This window comes from Tupaia chinensis, unplaced genomic scaffold (genome assembly GCF_000334495.1).
Source record: "Tupaia chinensis unplaced genomic scaffold, TupChi_1.0 Scaffold000367_1, whole genome shotgun sequence".
NCBI classification, from domain to species: Eukaryota; Metazoa; Chordata; class Mammalia; order Scandentia; family Tupaiidae; genus Tupaia; species Tupaia belangeri.
Genome location: NW_006159864.1, coordinates 354357 through 370019, shown reverse-complemented (window position 1 = coordinate 370019; position 15663 = coordinate 354357). Strand labels below are relative to the sequence as shown.

At 36.0% G+C, this 15663-nt stretch overlaps 1 protein-coding gene across 1 annotated transcript in view; it reads left to right on the top strand.

Annotated features, from left to right (window-relative positions):
- The window catches only part of LOC102468483 (ATP-binding cassette sub-family A member 3-like), a 130737-nt gene that overhangs the window by 61233 nt on the left and 53841 nt on the right, over nucleotides 1-15663 (top strand). The window contains exons 13-17 of the mRNA XM_006153268.1: nucleotides 2256-2410; nucleotides 2913-3068; nucleotides 3645-3855; nucleotides 8940-9090; nucleotides 13421-13519. Of these exons, the coding sequence (XP_006153330.1) occupies nucleotides 2256-2410; nucleotides 2913-3068; nucleotides 3645-3855; nucleotides 8940-9090; nucleotides 13421-13519 (772 nt within the window). The remainder of the gene's footprint in view (nucleotides 1-2255; nucleotides 2411-2912; nucleotides 3069-3644; nucleotides 3856-8939; nucleotides 9091-13420; nucleotides 13520-15663) is intronic.

Here is a 15663-nt window from a genome sequence, read left to right as displayed (position 1 = left end):
AGTTATCCCAGGACGATTTGTTGAAGAGACTACGCTTTGTCCATTGAATGGTCTTGGCACCCTTGTCAAAAATCAATTGACAGAGATGTATGAGTATATTCCTGGACTTTTAATTCTATTCTATTAATAGATACTTGTACCACACAATTTTCATAACTATTACTTTGTATTAAGTTTTGAAATATGATTCCTCCAACTTTACCAGGAAAGGCTTACAAAAGTCCTGATGCCACAATTCTTCCCCAGTCCTAGCCAGTCCCAGATCATGGGCAAACATATCTTCTATACTTAAGGAGGTGTCTGGAGGTGAACCCAGAACCTTCCCATGTGGGTCAGCCTCACAAAGTGTTGGATTTTTCACTGACCTACTGTCTGGCCCCTAAAAAACTTTTGATTCTATTAATTGGATGAACAAAATGGAACCAATATTAGAATTACTTTTTATTTAAATCATCTAATGACACTGATAAAAAGGGCATTGTTAGTGGCTTAAGAATTTTCTGTTCCTGGGAACCAACAATTAGTGTAATGGCTATATCGCTGGACTCCCATGTAGTCGACCGCAGTTTGCGTCCCAGACCCGGTGACTTAAAACTCACGCCGGGTGCATGTGCGTTTGTGCCCAAGATCCCGAGAGGAGAATGGAGGAGAAGGGATTGCGGCGTGACCATCCCCCCTGGGGGGTGATTTCTTGCTTTCTGTCTCTCTGTCTCTCTCTGTCTGTCTAGCGAGCGCACGCGCCCTATAGCAAAAATCTCTCCAAAAAATTAAAAAAAAAATTAAAAAAAAAAGAATTTTCTGTTCCTCATGGAACTTGAATATTTACAGCTAACTATTAATAACAAACTTTGGAACAAAATGGTGGAAATTAAGATTTATCTTTTTTTACGAATAGAAAGTCAAGTTCCTCAAGGTATATGTAAACACATCTTCTGCAGCTATTACTGTTAAATGACTGTCTATGGGTCAATCTTATTAAATACTATAAAAAATAAATACTCTCTTTTAAAGTAGATTAACTTTTTTCTAGCTTTCTGTGGTCAGCAATATCAATAGGGCCCTATTGTGGATAATTTATGGTCACGAACTATGCAAGTTATAGTTTCATCTGAATGATCTTGAGAAATGCATATTTACTTTTTCAGTAATTGTATACCATTTTTTCTCTTTTTATTAGCTTGTTTCCAGGAAAGTTTATAACAGAATTTAAAAACACATTACCAAAAATGCAGCAAATATTTATTGTAATTATACATCTTAATGGGATACAAGTGTGTTTTTCAAAACACGTATACAGTGTATAGTAATCAAGGATATAAACATATTCACCATCTCCAAGTTTGTTCAACTTCTTTTCAAAAATATATATTACATTGTCACCAACATTTCTTACTATGATACACCGTTCTATAACTATTCCATGTGTTTACATGCACTGTCTTTTAACCAATTTCTCCCTATCTTCCCAACCCCCACTCCTATTCAACTTCTGGTATCTACCATTACACTCTACTTTTAAGCTACTGAGTCTTTTAGCTTCCTCTGATCAGTTGAGGATACCTGGTATTTGTTAAGTGAGGAACTAACTGTATTCACTTTTCATGGGTTGAGTTATTTTACTTAGCATTATATCTACTGGGTTCATTCATTTTGACTCAAATGACAGGGAATTCATTGTTATGCCTGAATAGTATGACATTGCATATATATGCCACATTTTCTTTACCCATTTCATTGGTTGTTGGGCACTTAGGTTAGTTCCTTGTCTTTGCTATTGTGAATACTGCTATAATAAGTAAATAAACTGCAGATGTATCTTCAACTAATTCCCTATCTTTTGAGCATATACTTAGTAATGGGATTACTGGGTCAAAATACAATTATATTTCTAGTTTTTTGAGGAACCTTTAAATTGTTTCTACAATGGCTAAACTAGTTTATATTTCCATTAGCAGTGCACAAGCATTGCCCCTTTCCACAGCCTCTCCAGCACTTTCTCTTCAAAAGTTTTTTTTATTACTCAAAGAATTTATATTATTCTATATTCATTGAATTTGGATAAGCAAAAGAAAAAAATTGTTTGTGTTACCATTACCAGAAGATAATCATGATATTTACCAGACCTTTTCTGTAGAGGATATTGCTAATTCTTTTGAATATAAGTATTCTGAAAAGCTAAGATGCTAATAAACAATATATTGTCTGGTTCCTTCACTGAAGCTTCCATCATTTTTTTTTTTTTTGCTTAATTCTAGGTTTCTATCGTCCTACCAGTGGAAAGGTCTATATTAGTGGATATGACATCTCAAAGGACATGGTTCAAGTCAGGAAAAGCTTGGGATTTTGCCCCCAGGATAATCTATTGTTTAAGAACTTGACAGTGTCAGAGCACCTTTATTTCTACTGTGTGGTGAGCCAGAAACACATATGTCCCCTCTCCCCCATTCTTTTCACATAATTCTAGCAGTATGACCGAGGATCATGTTACCTTTATCTATTCAATAGTAAGTTTGTTTATTTATTTATTTAAATAATTATCTATTTAATTTATTTGTTACTATTATTTTTTAATTTGAGCAGAGAGAGAGAGAGAGAGAGAGCAAGAAAAGGAAAGTGAGAAAGTAGGCTTCCAGGTCCAGAATTCAAACCACAGTGGGCCATGTGGGAGCCCAGCATCTTAGTCACTACGCCCCCTGCCAGCTCCTACTTATTTATTTTTATTTATTTTTTGAGTCATTTTCTTTATCATAAAGGGACACAAAGGGGGAGAAGAAACATATTTAGTTAGCTTTGTAAGAAAAACTCTTATGTATGTATTTTCTAAGGATTAATTTGGTAAGAAAAACTCTTATGTATGTATTTTCTAAGAATTAAGTTAAAATCACCATATAAACTCTGGCTTCTCTTTCTAGATAAGAGGAGCACAACCAGAGAAGCATTCTGCAGAAACTAACAAAATTTTGACTTCTTTTGGCATGCTACAAAAGAGTAATGAACTTTCAAAGAACCTGAGTGGAGGAATGAAGCGCAAACTCTCTATCATCATAGCCTTGACAGGGGGCTCCAAGGTAAATAACAATTAAAATGGGTCCCTTCCCTAGCTGATCTATAAACTCACAGCTACAACAAACCTAGAAGGGGATACCAAACTAACTCTCTAAAAGGAACATCCCAAGTGATAATCAGAAGGAGTAAACATTGTTGACCCCGCTGATACAATATAATGTGGTCATGGGTTTGAAATCACTAATTTTCCAGAGTTTTTAGCTCTAATGTAGTCCATATTTTTTTTACCTTAAATATGTTCCCCATGAATGCTAAGTAATCTAACAAGTGGCATAGCATGAGTTTAATGTGGTTTATAAATTGTTCTGGTGGCCAGCAGACGGATGGTGTAATAGTTACATTGCTGGACTCCCATGTAGTTGACTGGAGTTTGAGTTCTGCACCTGGCATTTTAAAACTCACACCAGGCACATGTGTGTGCATGCCCAAGATCCTGAGAGGAAAATGGAGGAGAAGGGATTGCAGCATGTCCATCCCCCTGGATGGCTATTTCTCACTTTTGGTCTGTCTCTCCAGTGACTGCATGTGCCCTATTGCAAAATCTCTCTTTAAAAAAATTTTTTTTTTCTGGTCTTTAGGTGGTGATACTTGATGAGCCAACATCTGGCATGGACCCAGCCTCAAGGAGAGCCACCTGGGATCTCCTCCAGCAGTATAAAGAGAATCGCACCATCTTACTGACCACCCACTACATGGATGAAGCTGACATCCTGGGTGATCGCATTGCCATCATGGTCAGGGGGACCTTGCAGTGCTGTGGCTCTTCAGTCTTCTTGAAAAAAAAATATGGTCTCTCTCCTTTTGATCATTATTTAGATGTTGATGCCTTAATAACATTAAAAAAATTTTTTTTGGTCTCTATGCAGACTTTGACTAGCTTCCTATGTCCTACTGTGTTGGATCTGTACTATTTTAGCTGTTCTGTGGCTCTTTATAATTTATACATATTCATGTATTTCCCCTTATAACCTAATAAGTATATTTTAACTTGGAAAATATCTTATTGATCCCACAAAATTTATGTTTATTTCTCCCATGTAGTGTCCACTGAACTGTTCATTTGTCACAGGAATGAAGTCATGCCCTCAAGAGATTTGTAGATTTATGGCTTACAGAAGAGGAAGTCCGTGACCATATATTTATGACCTGTTTTCTTTTTTGCCAAATCCCTAGTGTAATTGAGTTAAATATTTTTCTAGCTTATTGTCATGAAAAATCCCTGAAATGTGGAAGTTTATGAATAATAATTTACTGGGTAGGAAGTGAATGATTTTGATGAGTATGTCTATAAGAACAGAACATAAAAATGAACAATATAGTTGCTCATTGTTATTTATAATTGAGTTCCAAATTTACATATCTCAAATCAGGTGTATTAGGATTTCAAAATTGGAGGATACAAATCAGTGAGAATAGTTAAAGACAACCTCATTCCACTAATCAGTAATTTGGTATTTGAGTTCATTCATTCAACTCACATGTATTGAGTACCTTTTGTGGATGAGTTACTAGGTTTTATTCTATATATGCATTATCTGATTTAAACCTGGGGCTGATATTTAAGTAGCATTAAAACCATGTAGTGGAGGCAAGGGGCAGAGGCAGGCCTTCAGAAGACTCCTCCATTGCCGCTGAGAATTAGTGATTTTAGGGAAAAATAGAAATGAAGATTTTCTACTGGTAATTCAGTCTCCAGGCTCCAAACTCGAGTGGAGAGGCAAGGGGCAGGGGCAGGCTTTCAGAAAAAGACTCTTCCATTGCTACTGAGAACTAGTGATTTCAAAGAAAAACAGAAATGAAGATTTTCTACTGATAATTCAGCCTCCAGCCCCCAAACTCGAGTGGTAGGAAGCCCATCTATCCTTCTCTCTGTCTCTCTCTATCTTCTCATTTAAAAAAAAAAATTTCCTTTTTAAATTTTTTTAAGGTAAAGTATTCTCTTGGCTTTTAGAACCTCCTTTATCTTGCTTATAATCCCCTTTTCCTCTCCCCACTAGGAGAGGCAAGTGACAGGGGCAAGGCTTCAGAAGAAGACTCCTCCATTGCTGCTGAGAACTAGTGACTTTTTATTAGCAGTTTTTATTTTTTTAAATAAATTTTTGGTGGTGGTGGTGGTGGTGGTGGTGGTTCTTGTTCTTCTTCTTGTTCTTCTTCTTCTTGTTCTTCTTCTTCTTCTTCTTCTCCTTCTCCTTCTCCTTCTCCTTCTCCTTCTCCTTCTCCTTCTCCTTCTCCTTCTCCTTCTCCTTCTCCTTCTCCTTCTCCTTCTCCTTCTCCTTCTCCTTCTCCTTCTCCTTCTCCTTCTCCTTCTCCTTCTCCTTCTCCTTCTCCTTCTCCTTCTCCTTCTTCTCCTTGTTCTTCTCTCTATCTCTCTTCTTTTTCTTTTACCTCATCACTTTGTGTCTAGGTGAGTATAAGGGAACCATAGCCAAACATCCAAATACTGTTAGGGTTAACATATTCCTCAATACCCACTGAATCTGCTGTACAAAGGGATAAAAATGGAACAGCAAAGCACTTGCAGATCACCTGCATGCTCCTGAATGCTCAGATTGAATTTCAAGAATTAGGAAGAAACACACCATCCATCGGATGACTAGAAATCACCACAGGGGCACAAGAAATATGGGAAAGCAAGAAAATACCTCTTCTCCAAGGGAAAAAAATAACTCCACTTCATCTGCAGACAGTTCAATGGAAACCATGGAAATATTTGATAAAGAATTTAGAATATTCATAGTGACAAAGTTATCAGAAATGCAAGAAAAAAGAAACAATGAACTCCAGAAGAGGCAGGAGAAGAGAGCCAAGGAGTTCCAGGAGGTGAGGAAGTTCTTGAACAATCTGAAAGAGGAAATAAATACACATCATAAAGAATCAAACAGAACCGTTAGAGATGAAGGTTGTAATACAGGAAGTCAAAATCTCTCTTGAAAGTATTAATAGCAGACTAGATCATACAGAAGATCGAATCTCAGATGTAGAAATCAGAATTGTTGGTCTAAAAAAATCCACCACAAAGACTGATAATAGTCCAAAAATGAGAATAATATACAAGAAATGCTAGATACCATCATACATCCAAACATCTGGATAATTGATATCCCAGAAGGTGAAGAGACTAGTAAGTGCATTGATAATCTATTTCATGAAATCCTGGAAGAAAACTTTTAAATCTAGAGAGGCATTCAAAGATCCAGACCCAAGAAATAAATTAGACCCCGAATAGAATCAACCCAAGAAGATCTTCTCTAAGACACATTATAGCCAGATTGACCAAAACTGTAAAGACAAGGTACTCAGACTGGCAAAGAAACGACAAGTTACCTACAAAGGATATCCATCAAAATAACAGTGGAGCTCTCAGATACAATGCGATGTAGCAGTGAATCAGCTTAAAGTGATGAATGCTAGAACAAGAGTAAGGGCGAAAAGACTGGAAAAAGTATGTGTACATGCACTTGCACTCTCATACACATTTGCATGCATATGTGTGTATAAAACCTTAGAAGAACCAAAAAGACTTGGTGACAGAAGCCCATGTGAGTTCACTGTCACATGCAGAGGGAAGAATTGCCAGAACAGTGATAGGAGATTTGTAGTATGCATACCAAGGTAAAAGTTTAAACTTTAATTACATGCCCCTGAAATGTGGCAAATGAACATTAAGTATATGTAAGAGTGATGGGGGTAAGGAAATCCAACAAAACATAAAACTATAAAACTTTAAATCCTGGTGGAAATATAAATCTTGCATACCCTAAAGATTAAGGAGACAGGAATTGACTAAGGAATGTGTTGATGGTAATTTGAACATTAGTTTGCTCTTAATCACACTCCTGATGACTCTTAAAAATGAACATTTTTAACAGGCTTGAACCTATTTTTTTGTGGATGGGGGATAGGAGAATGAGTTATACGTTTAATTTGGGCAGACTGCATTTTTAAAATTGCTTTAAGTTGTTTATTTATTTTATTTGTAATAGTGGCAGATTCAATTGAACATATTGGTGGTATATTTAAGTAAAACAACCAGAAGGAATTTATACTTATGAAACCAAATCTTATGTGATAAGTTAGGCCCAGAGATAATGATTTTGGCATTCAGTGTTTACTACATATTATGTATTCATTATATTAATTAATCGTAAAAACTTACCAATGTACAAGTAATACAGTTTTGTATGTTAGTTCTCTTCTCACACACACTAAACTTAAATTTTGTTTCCTGTTAGTCCAACCTTTAATTCTTCTTTTCTTCAATCATTCTTTAGGTATCAAAAGCTTATTGCATTTTGATGTATACTGACATAGAAATTTACATAGTGGTGATCATCATTCAGATCTCAGCAACTTCCTAGCCTTCGCAAAAAGAAGGCTTTTAAGATTTTTTAAATATGAAGAACTAGGAAAATGAAATGACTTAAATCATAATTCAAATGATGAGCTTAAAGAAAAACTTCCACTTTGTACAACATTGTATAAATATACAAAATAGAGCCTCAATTTTAATAGTAGTAAATAATTGAGAAGTCACTCAACACTTTGGGTTTTAGATTCCTTATTAGGAAATTGCATTATTACGTCTTTCTATGTCAGGTAACTGAGTCAGTGTATCTCCTGAGGGCATGTCTCATGCTTAAATTAAGATTTTCTTTTCTGTTTTCATAATTAGGGACAGAAATGTGAGAGGAGTTTTCTGCTGGACTCACCAATGACTTTTGCCCCCAATCAATGAATTTTTTTATATGTGCAAAATATAGAATAAACCCTGACAGCTGCTTTATCTCATTCAGATCTCCTTCAATATTACCCTCTCAGTCAGGCCTTTCCTGGCCCATGTCTACAATTTTAATACTTTATTGCCATTTTATATTTCCCTTCTGTGTGCAATCACATATTGTCTCCTTATCACTGACACCATCCAATATAACAATTATTTTGCTAATTACTTTCATTTACCTGTCTTTCCTTACTGGAATATAAATCGTTATGATTTTCAGTTTTTCGGTTAGCTGCTTTGTTTATAGGATATAGAATATTGCCGGAGTCCTAGTAGGTTAGCAATAAATATGTACTGAATGAATGACTATTTACCACTGTCCTCCCACCTACCGAATTGCACGTTCAGAAGGAAAGATTATATAACAGAAGTTTTTTTCTAAAGTTTTCTAAATCTAATTATATAATATATATAATTATCATCCCTGGACCCCTAGAGCAGTATTCAAGACATGTAAGGATGCACCTATAGAGTCAAATAGCTTGTGACATACCATGTCTTCTTCCCTTTGTCCCTGAGCCTGAACCATAGAGACTAAGAATGGTTTCCAAAGAGTGTAAAAAAAATTCAGCTCTGTGGCCTAGGATAAGGCAGCTGAATCCCACATGGCCAGCTATCCAGTTTGAGCCCTAGACTCGGCAACTTCAGAAACACAGCACACCCACGTGCGCGTATGCCCAAAATGCCAAAAGGGAGAAAAGGAAGAGAAAGGATTGCAACATGACCATGTTCATGGGGGTTGCTTTCTCTTATCTCTCTCTCTCACTCTCTTTTTCTCGTGAGTGCACACCACTCTAAAAAAAGGGTACAAAAATTGAAGGGCTGGCCTGTGGTACAGTGGTTAAGCTCTTTGTATAGAGAGCTGGATTCCCCCATGCTGACCAGTTTAAATACCTGCACGGACGGCTTGAAAAATGCTCTAGGTGTGTGTGTATGGATGCCGAAAATCCTAATAGGATGGAGAATGTAGGAAAAAGGGTTGCAGTGTGACCATACCTCATTGGGGGGGTTCTATTTCTCTCTTGCACATGTGCCCTCTGGCAATTAAAAAATCTAAAGTGTTTTGTTTGGTCTTCAAAATGGATCTTTTCAGGTGTGGGATACCACCTAGTCATGGTGAAGGAACCTGATTGTGACATTGATGAAGTCACCCAAATAATCCATCATCACATACCAACTGCCACTTTGGAGAGCAATGTTGCAGCTGAATTATCATTTCTTCTACCCAGAGAGTACACAGACAGGTATGGATTCAGAGGCTGCTATGAATGGTTTTGGGTCTCCAGACATCATGATTCTATTCGAGGTTTCTTAACGCTTGGCAAATAGATTCTTTTTAGTCTCCAACTGACTAAAATAGTAACAAAATAAATAAAATATAATAAAATAATAGTCAGAAAATCTACTTCCTGAAGATTTCATTGATTCTACAAAGATGCAAGATAAATTAGATTTAATTCAGGCTTCTCTTAATATCCCTATCTCTTTATTGCTGTTAATTAATAATAAGATGTGCTAAATTAGTAGTATAATTTTTTTTCCTAGTGAGTAGAGTCAAGTGAATATTTTTATCCTATACAGTTTATCTTTTCTGTTTTTTAAAATTTTATTTTTAATTGACAAATAATAACTATACATATTTGTGGGGTATATATTTATGGGTTACAGTAATTTTATAAATTTATGGGGTACAATATATTTATGGTGATGTTCTTACATGCTTACATTGTGAAATTATTAAAGAAAGCTAATTAACAACTCTATCACTCCATATATTTATTTTCTTGTAATGAAAAAATTGTAAATCTATTTTCAGAAAATTTGAAATATATAATACATTATTACTTATTATAGTCATCATTCTGTGCAATAGGCCACTAAAGTTTATTTCTCCTATCTAACTGAAACTTTTTAACCTCTACCATCATCTTCCCATTTCCTTCACCACAAGCCTCTGTAATCACTCTTCTACTCTTTGCTTCTATGAACTTAGTTGTTTTAGTTTCCACCTGTAAGTGGGAACACATAGCAGTTGTCTTTCTGTGCCTGGCTTGGCTTATTTCATTTAGCACAGTGTTCTCCAATTCTATACATATTGCAGATTTCTATCTTTTTAAAGGCTGAATAGTATACTATTGTGTATATTTAAAACATTTTTAAACCCACTCATCTGTAGATGGACATTTAAGTTGATTCCACAACTTGGCTATTGTGAACAGTACTGCAGTGAACATGGGAGTGCAGAGCTCTTTTTCAGAAATTATTTCAAATTCTTTGATTAAATACTGAGAAATGTGAATGCTGGGTCATATAGTCATTTTAGTTTTAGTTTTTTGAGGAACCTCCATATCATTTTCTGTAATGGCTATACTGTTTTATATTCACCACATCTTTATCAACACTTGCTGGCTTTCATCTTTTTTCTAATAGCTATTCTGACATAGGTGATATCTCATTGTAGTTTTCATTTGTATTTCCCTATCTGCTGGCCCTATCTGTAATTGTATAATTAGATACTAATTCTGTATTAATATAAATCATTTTTTATATAAGCAAATCAATTTCTTTCAAAATATTATTTAAATTCCCTATATATATAAGCAAATCAATTTCTTTCAAAATATTATGCAAATTCCCTATAGCTGTATATATACTATATATATATATACATATATATACTACACACACACACACACACATATATACACACAAAAAAAAACTATTCAAAAATCACTAGCATAAAAAGAGAGCATGGGCCAGCCCATGGCATATAGTTATATGAGCTGGATCCCACATGGCTGATGGTGACGTCTGAGTTCTGGACCTAGCAGTGTGAAAAAACATGCCAGGTGTGGTCATGCATGCCAAACATCCCAAAAGGAGAGAGAAATGGAGGAGAAGACATTGTAGCAGGACCATTCCCCATGGGGAGTGCTTTCTTGCTTTGCCTCTTGCACTGTCTTTCTTGCAGCAAGTGCATGTGTCCTTTGGCAAACTAAAGAAGAAAATGAAGAGGAAGAGAAGGAGGAGGAAGAAGAAGCGCAAAGTTAAGATATATATCATTTAAGTTTGCTTTGTTTTATTTATTTATTTTTGCTAGCTACATTAGGAAAAATTTTTCAATGGTAACAATTGATAAGTTTGTAAAACTGTCTTTGTATCTGTTACTGATGAGCAACTCTTGAAAATATTCACACACTTTGACCCAATAATTCCAAGATCAAAATTATATTATAAGAAAAGACCCACTCATAAAAATGTTTAAAGTAGTATGACTTAATGAAAACAAACTATAAATAACTTAAATTCCCAATAACAAGGACATCTTAGTAAATTGTAGAATATTCATATTATGGAATATAAATCAATATTTTAAATTGTAGGAAATACCTATAATCTTAAATTAAAAAGCAGAATGTATAATTCTATAATGTATGATCCTAATGTTCTAAATAAAAAAATAAAAAGTATAATAGATTAAAAGGAGTTTATCAATTCCTTTTCCTTTTAATGTGAGAGAGATAGATTGATTTTTTGACAGGGTCTCACCATGGTATGATCCTCCTGCCCTAAACTCCCAGTTAGCTAGGGCTATAGGCATGCACACCATTCTCAACCAGTATATGCTGGGCCAGGAATCGAACCTGGGCTACCCATGTGGTCTTAGCCTTTTAAGTAGCAAGCAGCATCTTAGTGTGGCCACTGCCACAGAGATATTTAATCTGGGTGGTAGGATTTTTCAAATTTTATTCTTTAAATATTTGTATTATCTACTTTTCCTACATTTACTATTTTTATTTATTTATTTTTAAATAACTATATTATTTAACTTTATTTATTTATTTATTTATTTTACTTTGACCAGGAAGCGACAAAGAGACAGAGAGAAAGTAAGTGAGAAAGCAAGCCACCAGGTCCAGGACTTGAACTGCAGTTGGCTATGTGGGAGTCCAGAGTCCTTAACCACTACTGGCCCCTGCTGGCCCCACTGCTGGCCCCACTGCTGGCCCCACTACTTTTTAATCAGAAAAACGATAATAATTCTTGGCTGATGCAATATAAATTTTTGTTTTGTTTTGTTTTCTTACTTCTTCACACTTAAGGAGGCTGGAGTTTGCTATTTAACCTGCGTATATATACAGAAATACAATCACTACAAAAAGTTTATCATTGGGAACCAGCAGTTAGTGTAATGGCTATGTCGCTGGACTCCCACGTAGTCGACCGCGGTTCACGTCCCGGACCCAGTGGCTTAAAACTCACGCCGGGCGCGTGTGCGTGCGTGCCCAAGATCCCGAGAGGAGAATGGAGGAGAAGGGATTGCGGCGTGACCATCCCCCCTGGGGGTGATTTCTCGCTTTCTGTCTCTATGTCTCTCTCTGTCTGTCTGGCGAGCGCACGCGCCCTACAGTGAAAATCTCTCCAAAAAAAAAAAAAAAGTTTATCATTATAATAATGAGTAAAATTTAAAAAGAAAGGATCTTATAGCCTTTCTCCACAGAAATAATCACTGTTTTTAGTTGCCAAAGGACACATGCACTTGCTAGAAAGGTGGTGGGGGTGGGGGTAGATCATCTCCCAGTGGGGTGCGGTCATGTATTAATTCCTTCTCTTCTATTTCTCCATCCCATTGGAATTTTGGGCACACACGCATATGTATCTAAGGATGTTTTTCAAACTGCCAAACCAGGATTTAAAGTGGTGGTTGGTCATGTGGGATCCAGCTTCCTCAACCACTAGACAATGTGGCTGGCCTGAGATAATCACTGTTAAGAGCTGAGTTTGTTGTATCTTACTTAAGATTCTTCCGTGCATATACTGATACATATATATGTACACTTTTCATTACATTGAAAAACATACCAGAATAATGTTTTCAAACTTGCTTTTTCTCTTAATCATAAAGTAGAATGGGTTGAATCCAATTTTTTTTGACTCAACATACAGAGAAATTTTGATAACGCTTTAGAAAATGGAAGATTTCTGTCCTTCTATAATTCTTCAGAGAGGCTATGATAGATACAGGTTGAATAACTGAATAATTTTCTGGAATGCATGATCTTCTAAACCTGAGATATGGAGAAATATTATATAAAAACTCCTCTTAAGCCTTGGTACCAGCACATCACATCTGCCTAATATCATACAAAACTTCCTTGATTATGCAAGTGGATAGTTTTCTTTCGGTCTCTGACTTTCTATTTCATTTTCTGCTGAGTATCTTCTATTTCCTATTAATTTGAAAACCTTTTTCCTATTTGATGAAGTGTTTCACAGGAGCCATCACATTATATGAAATACATTATATTTTAACTAGCAGTGAACATTAACAGAGAAAGTCAGCTGATAATTTTATTAGAAAAGTAGAAAGTAGTTTGCTATAGCAATTTGCTAGAATTTTTTCTCTTCATTTGTTCCACAGTTATGATTTATCAGAGGCATAGAAATGATAAAACACATTGCACTGAAGAATAAGCTACAGCCCACTGCTGAGGAAAATTGGGAACAAAAAATATATGTCAGAAAATAAACCATTTTTCTGCTAACTTTTTCTCCTCCTCTTCTTTTTTCTAGATTTGAAGCCATGTTTACTGAACTAGAGGAAAGACAGGAAAAGCTGGGTATTGCTGGCTTTGGTGTGTCTATCACTACCATGGAAGAAGTTTTCCTTAGGTTTGTAGGGATTCGTGAGAGGGAACCACAGAGAAAAAACTCCTCTCCTAAAACTATATTTTATTTAAAGACATGGAAAGCAACTGCAAATACCAGAGAGTGTAGAAGGAGGGTGGACAATGGGGGAAAGTGGTAGGGAGGGAATCAAGAAGAAAAAAAAAAAAAAGAAGCAAAACATCAAAGGAACACAAACATGGAAAAGTATATGTTGATGATAATGTACATGGTGATATCTTTGGACATATACAGTGTATTCATGCTGGGAAAACACATTTTATATGCTGTAAAGATGCACAGTGATTGGATTTTTTTAAAATAAGAAAAATAAAGAAAAAAATAAACAAATTGGATTATTTAAATTTTAAGACAAACAAACAGACAAAAAGTATATTTATGTATTTCTTCAATGAGTGAGAGAAGAGAGGGCTCTCATGCCATGGTCAACCTCCAGGCTCAGTCAACCCTATCATGGGCACATGTGCACATACTTAGAGTGCATAAGGCTGTCCCTTATGGGGGACTCAACCCAGGACTGTCCCATGTGGGTGCAGTTGAGTTGCTATTGCACTACCACCTGGCCCCTATATTTTATTTTAAAGCAATTCCCACTCTGTATGTGGCTGGAGTAATGGAGAGGTAATGAATTGTTAGACATGCTAATCTGTGAGTCACAGGCACATAGATTATGTGTGTTGCTCCTTAGGGCCTAATGCTGTTGTGAGCTGTGGGAGTAAAGGGAGCCGTAGCAGTAGAGGCAGGATGGTCAGTGCAAATCTTAGGGCTATGGAACTGCATAACAATGAAGCCCAGGTTCTGAATACCCAGGATGAGGTAGTATTGAGCAGGATTATTCTATATGAAGCTTCCAGGTTTGAATTTTGGTTTCTCTGGTTTTGGAGTATAGTGGTATCAGCATATATAAATTATGTGGTCATATAGTAACTCATGAAGTTGAATTCGTGTTTTTGCCTGAAAAAATCTTTGTCTAATCATGGCATTGTAACCTACTTAACTTGTATGTTATTTATACTAAAAGGTTACTTTGTGCTGTGTCAAAGTTCAGAGTGAAGGTACCCAGTAAATTCAGCATATTGCTAGGGAAAAGCCATCTGGTTAGCTGTCAAAGACCTCATGAAGTGATTTTGAGGGGGGTCTAAACTTCATTCTCTCAGGCTTAGAACCAATCTCATCAGTGTCTACACAGAATAGTGGCTCTTCAGGCTAAAAAAGTAAATCTAAGAGATATATAGATATAGATATATGTCAAACAAGGGACAGGTATATTCTCTTCGAACTATTTTTAAAAATCCAAAAAGGAAAAGGAAGGAACCCTCCTGAATTAATTCTATGAAGCCTCGATCATCCTGATTCCAAAACAGAAGGGTAGAAGAACAGAGAACCCAGAAATAAACCTCAAAATACACAGTCAACTGATATTTGAGAAAGGGCACAATACAACTTAGTGGGGAAAAGAAAATCTCTTCAGCAAATGGTGCTGGGAGAACTGGATATCAACTGGCAGAAAAATGAAACTGGACCCCTGTCTCTCACCACTAACAAAAATCAACTCAAAATGGATTAAGGATCTAAACATAAAATCTCAAACGATGAAACTACTGGTAGAAACCACAGAGAAAACTCTTGGAGACCTTGGAGTAGGCAAAGACTTCTTGAAGAAGACCCCCCCCCCAAAGCATAAGCAGTAGTCCCCAAAATAGACGTGGGATTACATTGGGCTCAAAAACTTCTGCACAGCAAAATAAACAATAACTAGTTTTTAGCCTCTGGGTTCAACTTCACAGATATGAAGTCTCCCCTAGTCAGTGTCCCCCTCTCAGACCCAGCACTAGCCAGGACAGAATGCTGCTAGCCACCTCCAACTTTGCCTGTTTTTGGCCTTGTGCCACATTTCCATTTTCATCCCAATTTCATTTTTTGCAAAGTGATTTTTTTCCCTTTTTTCCTCTTTTTCTTATAGTACTTTCTTTTTTTCTTTACCTTCTCTCCCTATTGCTATTTCCTCCCTTCTTTTTCTTTACCTTGACTCTTCTGTTTTACTTCTCAGCTCTTACCCTATAGCGAAAAACCTCTCAAAAAAAAAAAAAAAAAAAAAAAAAAAAAAAAAAAAAAAATATTACAAAAAA